Raw genomic sequence first — 12,425 nt, forward strand, 5'->3', positions numbered from 1 at the left:
GTCACACATCTGATCCTCCCCAAATATCTGGTACCGCTATTCACTGGCATGCCCAGGGCCAAGTCTGTTATCTTTGGTTCTTCTCGGTCCATACTCCATAAACAATCCACTAGAAATTTCAGTTAGCACATCTCCAAAATGAATCCCAGCTATGATCATCTCTTTACTTCTCCAGTGCTACATCTCTAAACCAACTAGATCATTCCAATAGCCTCCTATCTGAGCCTTCTGATTCTATTCTTGTAACTATCCTTTTTCATTTCCCCATCAATTTCCCTCTCCACATGCAGAGTAAATTTTAAACATGCATACATACATACACATACGACCATATCACTGTCCTAGTTCAAAAGCTTCCACTGTAATTAGAAGAAAACCCAAACTCTATTACCCTGGCCTACCATATGACCTGAATCCAATACCTCCGACCACATCTCCAAATATTCCCCCAACTCATTCACTCCAAGCACAAAGGCCTTGTCTTGGGTCCTCCCACTTCCAAGCTCATTCCATCTCAGAGGTTTTATGGGTGCTATTTTTCCTGGTTGGAGCACCTTTTGCTCTGGATTTTTGCATGGCTATTCTTTTTCATTCAGCTCAAATGCTCTCTCCAAAAACAGGTCTTCTTTGACCTCCACAGCTGAAATAATAATAGTCCTTACACCTACCTAACCCTCTCCTCATATTATTTCTTTTGTGGAACTTAACATTTTTAGGACATTATCATATATACCCAAGTATAAGGAAAGATTTTTTTTTTTCCTCAAAAAATTATCCCTGAAAAAAAGACAAAATTCTTTTTAGGTTTCTTATAAAGTCTCTCATAAACACCTTCTAACTGCCTTATTTTTGTAAATATTTCATTTAACTCTGGTTCTAAATGCTTCTAACAATCACCTGACAGAATTAGTTTTAAAAAGAGAACAAAATGATATTTTATAAATTTTACATATGTTTTTTCCTATGCTATAATTTCATCACAGAATTGCTTGGATGTCATTGTAATTATGAAAGGACAAATTATTTGAAAGTCCTAATGTTGAAATATGATGTCATATACAGATTCAAAAAGTGGTATATCCCCAGGAACTTAGAGAGAAGTGAAGGTGAAGTTGTTCGGAAAATTGTGTGTGAAATACCTGGAAAAGTGGTTCGAGAGATGTCAAAAACAATCATGCCAAGATGCATGTAAAGAGTTGGTATATAATGGTTTCAAGAAATATAAGTAGAAAATAGTAATGCTGTTAAATTATATATTATATATAAAATAAATACAAGAAACTGAGTTAATAAATTTTAAGTGAACAATGCCTATATTATTCACATCTGTAATCATATGTTCGAGTTGATCAAAAGAAACTAGGAATCTTTGCACTAAAAATATTGGGTACTATCTATTATTTGAGTTTTTCTTATAATCAGATTTATATAGAAAATGATTTAGGTGTTTACTTTTCTGTTTCTCTCTGCTCACTACTGTTTGTCTCCAGTTTATGAGGGAGGAACTTTGTCTCATTCACCATTGTTTCCCCAGCTTTGAGATCAGTGGCTGACACACATGAGCTTCTAAGAAATATTTATTGAAGGAATAAGTAAAAGTATAAAATAAATAAATAAATAAATAAGGGTAAAAAACAGGCTCTTAATTATTTTTGGAAACTGTTATATGAGAAGTGAAAAAGTTAATACCCAAATGATATATATGGATATATATGGATATATATCCATTGGATAGATCCAGGAGTGAAAGAAAAGCGGTTTTTAAGAATGAATTTAAGGGGCGCCTGGGTGACTCCGTCAGTTAAGCGTCTGACTCTTAGTTTTGGCTCAGGTCGTGATCTCATGGGTCATGGGATCAAGCCCCTCATCAGGCTCTGTGTTCAGCAGGGAGTCTGCTTGAAGAGTCTCTCTGCCCCTCCCCCCACTCATGCTTGCACTCACTCGCTTATTCTCTCTCTCTAAAATAAATGGGGGGGGTGGCGCCTGGGTGGCTCAGTCGTTAAGCATCTGCCTTCAGCTCAGGTCATGACCCCAGAGTCCTGGGAACGAGCCCCACATCGGGCTCCCTGCTCTGCCTGCTTCTCCCTCTCCCACTCCCCCTGCTTGTGTTCCCTCTCTCACTGTATCTCTCTCTGTGTCAAATAAATAAATAAAATCTTTTAAAAAATCAAAAATCAAAAAAATTATAATAAAAAAATAAAATAAATGGGTAAGTCTTTAAAAAGGAAAGAATTTAAGTCACAACTGCAGAGATAATGTATACTACTGTTACAACATTCTAGAGGCTGCTTTTAATACTCCCCGGTTCTACATTTGCTGTCCTGACCACATGGGTCCAAGCAAGATAAGCTACTGAAAACTTCTGTGAGCAATGTTTAACCTGTTTGTGTGGCTGATGTTTAGATATAATACCTTTTTTTATGCGTGACTTACCAACATTTATGGGCTGAACTGACATTAGAGGTGACTGGAAATTTATTCCACCAGACGTGATTTTCAGATACAGAAGGAGAGTGTGGTTGAGTTTGGCTGTTGGTACAGGCACGTGGCATTCACAGCTGTCGTGAATACTGCAGTTGCACTGGACAATCTGAAAACTGCTTTTCTGGGGGACTGGAGGTGACTCTTCTAACACTTGAGGCCTATGTGCCAAAGGAAGAGCTAAATATTAGCATAGATGCGACAGGATTGGATTTACCTAAAATATATGACAAAAATCCAAACCGAGGTGAACTGTTCCGAACATCCAGCTTAAATGGCATCTAGAAAAAACAGGATACATTATATCAGAGACGCAAAAATAAGGGTTCAAGCAGGTTAGCCTTAGAAATAATAGCCGGACGAAGAGAGAGAAGCAACAGTCAAGAACTGAAAGGAAAGAAACACTGTGATCCTAAAACTCTACACCCAGAGAAAATACCTTTCAAAATAAACATGAAATGGGACACCTGGGTGGCTCAGTGGGTTAAAGCCTCTGCCTTCGGCTCAGGTCGTGATCCCAGGGTTCTGGGATCAAGCCCCGCATCCGGCTCTCTGCTCCCTGGAGAGCCTGCTTTCTCCTCTCTCTCTGCCTGCCTCTCTGCCTACTTGTGATCTGTCTGTCAAATAAATAAATAAAATCTTTAAAAAAAATAAAAATAAAAATAAACATGAAATAAAGGTTTTTCTCAGGCATACCAAAGCTGAAAGAATTTGTCACCATCAGATCTGCGTTACAAAAGGTGCCAAAGAAAGTCCATCAGACAAAAAGAAAATGACAGCAGATGGAAATCCGATTCCACACAAAGAAATGAAAATAACTGGGGCACCTGGGTGGCTCAGTTGGGTAAGCGTCTGCCTTTGGCTCAGATCATGATCTCAGTGTCGCAGGATGGAGCCCCATATCGGGCTCCCTGCTCAGCGGGGAGCATGCTTCTCCCTCTCTTCCCCACTAGTGCTCTCTCTTGCTATCTCTGTCTCTGTGTCTCTCTCAAATAAATAAATAAAATCTTTAAAAAAGAAAAGAACTTTAAAAGGGTAATATTTACTGACTGCTTAAAACAAAAATAATGCCATGTAGTGTAGGGTTTATAACACAGGTAGAAGTATAATGTGGCACTGGCTCCCAGCTTGGGGGAGAGAGCTGTGACATAAGTATGCAGTTTTAATGTTCTCATAACATTCACGAAGTGGTACAATATTAGTTAGAGGTACATCTGTTAGATTGTAATAAGTTAAAAATCTATATTATAAATCCTAAAGCAACCACTAAAATAATAAAACAAGGAGTTACAGCTAATGAGCCATAATAATCAAGCCAACAGAGTACTAGCATAAAGACAGAAAAATAGATTAATGGAACAGAATAGAGACCAACATATATATGGAAAACCAGCTTTCTACAGAGGTACAAAAGCAGTTCTGTGGAGAAAGAGCAATCTTTTCATTAAGTCACAAGGAACAATGGAATATCTACACGCAAAACAAAACAAAACAAATTTCAATCCATACTCACACCAGATTAAAAAATTAATTCAAAATGGATCATCAATTCGAATGTAAAACCTAAAGCTATAAAACTTCTAGAAGAGAACACAAGGACAAAAATTTGTCACCTTGAGTAAGGTAACATTTCCTTAGATCCAACACCAGGAGTATGATCCATAAAAGAACAAATTGATAAGCTGGATTCCTATCAAGATTGAAAATTGTTGTTTGAAAGAAAGACACTACGGAACAATCAGAGGACAAGCCACAGACGGAGAGAATGTATTTCCCAATTATCTATCTGATAAAGGACTTGTCTCTAGAAGATATAAAGAACATTACTCAACAATAACAAAACAAACAATACGATTAAAAACAGGCAAAGATTTCACCATGCACTGAGCCAGAGAAGATAAATCAATGAAAATAAACATGTGAAAAGAAGCCCAAGGTCATTCGTTATTCAGGAAATGCAAATTAAAACCACAATGATAACACTATCCACATATTAGAATGGCTAAAATTTTTTAAAATAATCATAAGGATGTGAAGAAATTGGAGCTTTAATCCATTGCTGGTGGGAATGTAAAATGATACAACTTTGGAAAACAGCTTAGTAATTTTTAAGTTGTTAAAATTACACCTATATATGATTTACACATTCTATCCAAGGTAGTCATCCAAGAGAAATGAAAGTATATGTCCTCTCAGAGACTCATACATAAACAGAGAAGCTTGTAGCAGCTTTATTTGTAATAGCCAAAAGCTGTAAATAACTCTAGCATCCATTCACAGGTGAATGGATAAACAAAATGTGGTATATCCATATAATGGAATGCTACTTCACAATGGAAAGGAATGAACTTCTAGTAGATGCACACAACATTAATAAGTCTCAAAATTATCATGCTATATGAAAGCATGATAAAAGTACTATAGGACTGCATTTAAAAAAATTCTAGAAAAATACAAAGTAACCTGCAGTAACAGAAAGCAGGTCATTCATTGCATGGGGACAGTAGAGGGTAATGAGCACGGTAGGAACCACAGACAGGGGCAGCGGGTGGAGTTACAAAGGGTCAGGAAGCAATTTCATGATTGGCAATATATTTGTTTTCTTTATTAGGGTGATGATTTTATGAGCAATTTCATATGGCAAAACTTCTCAAATTTATGCTTTGAATATATAATAAACTGTGTAAATATGTACAGTTTATTGTCTACCTTATGTCAATAAAGCTGTTTACCCAAAAAAAAAAAATTTAGGAAAAACTTTATAAGCAATACTTTGGCTCTCACTATAAACCTACAAATGAATGAGCTAACCTTAAAAAGTAATTGCAGGGGTGCCTGGGTGGCTCAGTCGGTCAAGTCTCTGCCTTTGACTCAGGTGATGATCTTAGAGTCCTGGGATCAAGCCCTGCATCAGCTCCCAGCCCAGCGGGGAGCCTGCTTCTTCCTCTCTGCTCACCCCCAACATGCCCCCACTCTGCTCGGGCTCTCTCTTGCTCTCAAATAAATAAATAAAATCTTAAAAAAAAAAAAGTCATTGTAGTTTTTCCTTGAGTTATGTTGGGTTACCTCCTGATAAACTCATCATAAATTAGAGATAGCCTAAGTTGAAATGTAGTTAATACGCCTAACCTATCAAATGCCATAGCTTAGCTTAGCCTACTTTAAACATGTTCAGAACACTTACACTGGCCTACAGGTGGGCAAAATCATTGAACACAAAACCTATTTTATAATAAAATATTGAACATCTCATGGAATTTACTGAATATCATACCCAGAATTTAAAAAAAAGAGAGAGAGAGGATAGTCGAAGTGTATCAGCTCTTCACCCCCATGGTCACATGGCCGACAGGGAATTGTCACTGCCCAGCATCACGAGGGAGTATCCATCCTACCATATATTACTAGTCTGGGAAACGATCAAAATTCAAAACTGTACTGAATGAGTATTGCTTTCACACCATTAAATCATAAATCAAACCATTGTAAGTGGGTGACGGCCTGTAACTAGCTGGGTTGAGTTACGTAACTCAAGGCACAGAGAATAATAGTATGCAACCAAGACACAGAGTTGTTATTTCCGATTTATTAGTGCTGTGTTTTTTCATCTGTCTGGTTGCCTGGAGAGTCTAAGCCTAGCTGCAAATAAGAAGACTTACTGCATTGGGGGCAATTATGGGTGGGACAGCGGTAACTAACATTTCCCTGTCTTGCTTGAGCCACCCCAATAGTCCATAAACACCTGCTGCCTTCTACCTAAACCACTCTGTTTTGGTTTTTTTTTTTTTTTTAAAGAACTTGGGGAGAGGAAGAGAGTATTAATATGTAGATAGGATCACTGCTTTCAGAATTCTCACAGTCCTTTTGCAGAGAAAAAACTGTAAGTGCTAAATATACTAACGAGAATGCACTGTTCTAGAAACTCTGCTAACTAGCATATCCCCGAGAATTCACATATAAGTACAACGTGAACAAAATGGACCCGAATCTTTCACACATATACCACCAGTAGTAAGTGTGAATTCTGATAGATTTTCGAGTCTTCTGAGATAGACTTCAACATTACTTTAGTCCCAAAAGAAATCAATCAAGAAACAACAGTTACAGGCCTTTTAGTGTGCAAAGCAGTCTACTGGACGTTGTGTCAGGGTAATATTATTGTAGGAAGCACCCTAAATTAACACCAAGACCTAAAATCAAGTCCTTCCATTGGCTTCTGAGCCATAAGACTATAGACAGGTACATTCTTCTTTATGAGGTTCAGTTTCCATAATCAGTAAAACAGAGAAAATGCCTGTACCACCTCCCTTTACAAGGTTGTTGTAATCAAAGATGATTACATAAAAGTATTTTTGAAAACTTTAAAGTGCTATACACCCATAAAATACCATTTTGAATTAGAATTGGAATGACTTAGCACTTTCAGTTTTATCTAAACCTTTAAACAAAGCCAATGATATGTCATTTTTTAAAAAAATCATATTATGCCTTTTAGGTATTTTTCAAATATTAAAATAAAAGCTTTTATGAAAAGGGTATGGAACAAATTGAATAAATTGTGGTATTTTATGTTAGAAATATGCTTGCACAGTACTATGCTTTGAAGAACTCCCAAAGTTTACAGCAAAAATAGAAGTAAACAGAAAATAAGGCATACATTCTTCACTAATGCTTTTTAAAGGACAGAAAATTCTAGTGATATTTTTCTTTTTTAAAACAAAAAGAAAAGTTAGAATTACACTGTCTTACTGTAGATAGTCTTGCCAATGCCATATTTTCTAAATAGAGTAGATATTTGTAGAATTGGGCTGATTACCAATTAGATTAACTATCTGGTTTCTCTATCACTTCACTGTTGTGTGTTCTATTTAATCAATTTCATTGTTAATTTCTTTATAATATCAATATACATAAAATATATTACTGTATATCTATAATAATGACCATATATATGTTTATTTTAATAATTCATTAGTTGTGATTTTTTTAAGGCATCTCCATTCTGAAATTTCCCATACCACTCCAACAGACAATCCCATTATGAAACTCTAAAAATCAATCTAAAACTAATTTCCAAATGTTCTACACAGGAGTGAGGAAACTATATCCCACAGGCCAAATACACCTGTTTTTGTACAGCCTGTGAGCTAAGAATGGTTTCCTACATTTTCAAACAGTTAAAAAAAAAAGAAAAGAAAAAGAGGAAGAATATCCCATGATACATGAAAATTGCATAAAATTCAAATTTCCGTGTCCATAAACATAGTCATGCTTATTCATTTATACATATTAACTATGACTACAAGTTTGGAAAAAAGACTATATGGCCTGCAAAGTCTGAAATATTTGCTATTTGGCCCAAGCTATTTGCTATTCTGGCTATTGGCCAGAAACATTTTGTACTCCCTACTGGTGGGAATTTGATGGACAAAGGACACAAAAATAGAAAATCCACATTAAATATAACATCACATTTACTTGTATAGCATATTTACAATTTACACAAACACCTTGCAAATCACTAATTTAATTTTCAAACTACCTTATGAGGGAACTAATATCACCTACTTTATAAGTAAGAGAGGCTCAGAGACAATGTGGACCTGAAACTTGTCTGAAGTCTTGCGCTTCAGTGTTCCTTGCTCATTTCATTACATCCAAGATGTCTATCTCTTTTTCTTTCTTTCTTTTTTTTTTTTTTTTAAGATTTCATCTCTTTATTTGACAGAGAGAACCCAGGAAGGGGGAGTGGCAGGGAGAGGGGAGAAGCAGGCTCCCCATGGAGGAAGGAGCCTGATATGGGGCTCGATCCCAGAACCCTGGGATCATAACCTGAGCCAAAGGCAGATGTTTAACAGACTGAGCCACCCAGGCATGCCACCCAAGATGTCTTATTATCACAAGATAAATTTCCCTGTTACTGTAGCCACTTTATTATTTTATTTACGGGATTAATACACCAGTGCTCACGACCAAAAAATAATTATAATCTGAACCATCTTAACATTTCCATACATCAGAACTTTTAAGAATTAGAGGATTATATAATTATGTAATAATTGCATAATTATTATTATTTCAAGGATTATTCCTTGAGGAAAACATGAGATATTTCTCATATTTATGAGAGCATAAACTTTGCAAACTTTGTGTGAAACTGGAATACATGGACCTTGTAACTTATCAAAGTCAGGATCAGACCTTCCTTTACCTTCTAAAAGAAGTCTGAAGTATTTGTGAACATCAAACAGCACTCTAAATTTTGATCATTTTAAAGTGTAAGGATTAAAATGATTATCAAATTTTTTAAATAAGAAAGGAGATACATTGGTTTAAAATAACCGAAAGGTAAGGATTTCTGAAATCCTTCACAAATTTTTATGCAGCCAAGTATCTTATGCCTTGCCAACACACACACACACACACACACACACACACACACACACACATTCAGTACCACTATTTAATCTCTCTGTAAGTGAGCAAACTTTACTTAGAAGTGAAAATAGTTACACAAAACAAAACAAAACAAAACATTTCTCAAATTTTAAATTTGGCTTCCTTGAAAATTTTACCATTTGGGCAACTTTTCTACTCAGAAGTTAGATATATTATTTAGTACTGAAATTACATTTTTGATAGACACAGTGATCTATAGAGAGAGCACAGTCTATCCTCTGATCTTTGGTCATATTGTTTGTTCCCAGGATTACTTTTCTATGAATATATTCAAACTTCTCTAAGCAAAGATCTGCACCAAGCTATTACAGGAATAACATCAAATGGGCACCACCCAATTCCTAACTGTGACATAAACTGAGAGCAAACCATGGTGGACAAATGAATAAGTGGGAATTGTTGAAAACAGTATTAGTTTTGTATATAATTTAATCAAGTCACTTATTTTATCTCAGACTGGTAATTTATATGGATGTTACCCCAAAAATCTACTTTGCGAATCCCCCCAAATTTCAAAACCCAAATTAGTATCCCCAAACTAGTCTCATCAGAATCACCTGGAACCTTGTTAAAAATAGATTCCTAGACCCTCCATGAAGAATTCAGTAGGTCTGGGGCTAAGCAATCTGTTTTCAATAAGAGCCATAGATTGGTTCTCAAAGAGTTATCCCCAAACCAGTAGCATCAGCATCCTCCGAAACTTGATAAAAATGCAAATAACTGGGGTGCCTGGGTGGCTCAGTAGGTTAAGCAGCTGTCTTTGGCTCAGGTCACGATTCCAGGGTCCTGCGATCAAGCCCAGCATCAGGCTCCCTGCTTCTCCCTCTGCCTGCTGCTCCCCTCCTGCTTGTTCTCTCTCTCTCTCTCTCTCTCTCTCTCTCTCTCTCTGACAAATAAATAAATAAAATATTTTAAAAATATGCAAATTACTGGCTCCACCCCAGATCTCATGAATCAGGCCCAAATAAGAAGTAATGGCCTAGATAAATGTCATCAAGGAGACAAGTTTAAGAAGCATTTTGTAAAACAAGAAGTACTCTTCAGATGTAAGATATTACCAAACAAATGGAAAATCAACAAGGATGAAAGGGAGAAAGAAAAAAAAAAAAAGACTGCAAATAAAAACAAATGAACCTTAATGCATATCAAGTTAACAGTATAACCACATTGGGAGAAATCCTAATTACCTTTGGAACACGGTATTTGGACCATGAAACCTTTAGCCTTAGCAAAGGTAAAATGAGTGGAAACAAATATTGTACTCTAGTTAGTATGCTTGTTTTTCACAGTGGTATAGGTTAGCAATTCCAAAATTACTTTACACATGTTCTAGGACAAAGCAAATGGGTTTGATATGGTGGGAAAGGGAAGGCAGTTTTTTTATTGCTGGAGAAAAAAGAAAGAGGGAAGGGTGGGAGGATGGGAAAGAGGAAGGGAAGGGAAGTGGAGGGAGAGGGGAGGGAGGGGGAGGGAAGGAAGACAGGAAAAGGAAGGCCAGAATGGATCCTATGGTTTGGGACTAAAATGGGAGATACTGTGGGTGCCTACATGGCTCAGTTGGTTAAGCATCAGACTTTTGGTTTTGACTCAGGTCATGATGTCAAAGTCCTGAGATGAGGTCCTGGGTTAGGCTCCATATTCAGCAAGGAGTCTGCTTGAGATTATCTCTCTCTCTCTCCTTCTGCCACCCCCTGACTTGCTCACTCTCTCTCTAAATATATAAATCTTTTTAAAAATGGGTGATATTAGTATGAATACATGCTTTTAATATATGTGTATACAGAAATAGAGAAATACAAATTTGTGCCTATTATAGATACACATTGTGTGTGTATTGTGGATACACATACATGTAACTAGCTCTGTAGCTGAGAGGGCCCAGAAACAAGGCCCCCCAAGTAACATGAGAATCTAGCTCCCAGATACTGCTTTGTAAATACCATTCTCCAATAAAAAGGAATCTGGGCTCCTTGGAGAAATGGCTGATTACAGTTTTAAAGCAAGAAAAGTATAAAACCAACTTGAAATGTCTTATAATACTGGAGAGGAAGGAAGTCCTCAAAAAAGAAAAAAAGAAAAAAATATGAGAATATGAGACACATCAAAAGGACACAGAAACCAACCTGAATAATTTCCCAATGGCCAAATATGGGGCAATTTGAGCAATAAAATAAAAAATGATAGTAACTGATTATAGCCCATAAAATAGAAGAATCCATGAGTTCATCTTGACAGGAAGGAAGGAAAGAAACAAAGGAAGGAAGGGAATGGGAAGTGTACTTCTCACAGAGCCCAGCACTGTAGCCTATACACACCAAATGTTTCTTTCTTTTTTTTTTTTTTTTAAGATTTTATTTATTTATTTGACAGAGATCACAAGTAGGCAGAGAGGCAGGCAGAGAGATGGGGGGAAGCAGACTCCCTGCTGAGCAGAGATCCCGATGCAGGGCTTGATCCCAGGACCCATGGATCATGACCTGAGCCGAAGGCAGAGGCTTTAACCCACTAAGCCACCCAGGTGCCCCACACCAAATGTTTCTTGACTGAATAACACTAGCCCTAAAATGTCCCAGTTAGTAGGGAGCACTTTTATTTACTTTATAAATAATGCATTCATCTTCTCTAAAAATTGAAGTTGGTTCTTTCCTATATTGCCAATTTCTCTCAATATATTCATGTTTTCCTTTATATCCTTGAGCATGTGGAACACTATAATAGTCATCCTTGTCTGCTACTTTTATTATTTCATTTCTGGATCTGTTTCTATTGACTGATTTTTCTTTTCCTCTTGGCTAGGGGTTACATTTTCCTGTTCCTCATATGTGTAGTATTTTTTTTACTAGATGTCAGACATTATGAATATTACATTTAGTGTTAGATTGTATTGTTTTGCTTTAAACAATGTTGGAATTTGTTCTGGCAGTCAGTTAAGTTATTTAGGCACCAGTTTGAACCTTTTTTCTTTCAAGTTCTTTTGGGGAGAGAGTAACCTTGACTCTAGGGCTAATTTGGCCCCACTTTTAGAATGTGCCTATTATGGGGTTTCTAATGTCATTGATATTCACCAACCTGCTTGGTGGAAACTTAATTATTCTTGGTCCTATATAACTTTTGATAATTGTTTAGTTTATAGTTCCCGGTGATTATTTAGTTTATAGTTCCTGGTGATTATTTAGTTTATAGTTTATAGTTCCTGGTGATTATTCTCTCCCTAGTATTTCTTACCCAACTCAGTGTTTCTTACCAAACATCATGGGCAGATCTGTCATCAGTCAAGGGGACCCCAGTACTAATTCTGTGTAACCCCCTGCATCAAATACTCTACCTCACAAATTCAAGCTTCCTTATGCTCTCTGAACTCCTACTTCTGTCTCCTTGATCCAGCAAAATCACTGGGCTCCACTTGAGTCTCCCAGACCTGTGCCAAGTTCTGAAAATTGCCTTTAGTCCAGAGAGCCTGAGTAATTCAGGATTCACTTTGTTTC

At 36.7% G+C, this 12,425-nt stretch overlaps 1 protein-coding gene across 2 annotated transcripts in view; it reads right to left on the reverse strand.

Moving 5' to 3' along the window:
* LEPR (leptin receptor) overlaps positions 1 to 12,425 on the reverse strand; it is a gene marked incomplete at its 3' end in the record, with an annotated part of 84,039 nt that overhangs the window by 39,603 nt on the left and 32,011 nt on the right. For both annotated transcript variants that reach the window (XM_080801355.1, XM_080801356.1), the window contains exon 5: positions 2,434 to 2,642. In XM_080801355.1, the coding sequence (XP_080657481.1) occupies positions 2,434 to 2,642 (209 nt within the window). The remainder of the gene's footprint in view (positions 1 to 2,433; positions 2,643 to 12,425) is intronic.

Source organism: Martes martes (genome assembly GCF_963455335.1).
Source record: "Martes martes genome assembly, chromosome: 4".
NCBI lineage: Eukaryota > Metazoa > Chordata > Mammalia > Carnivora > Mustelidae > Martes > Martes martes.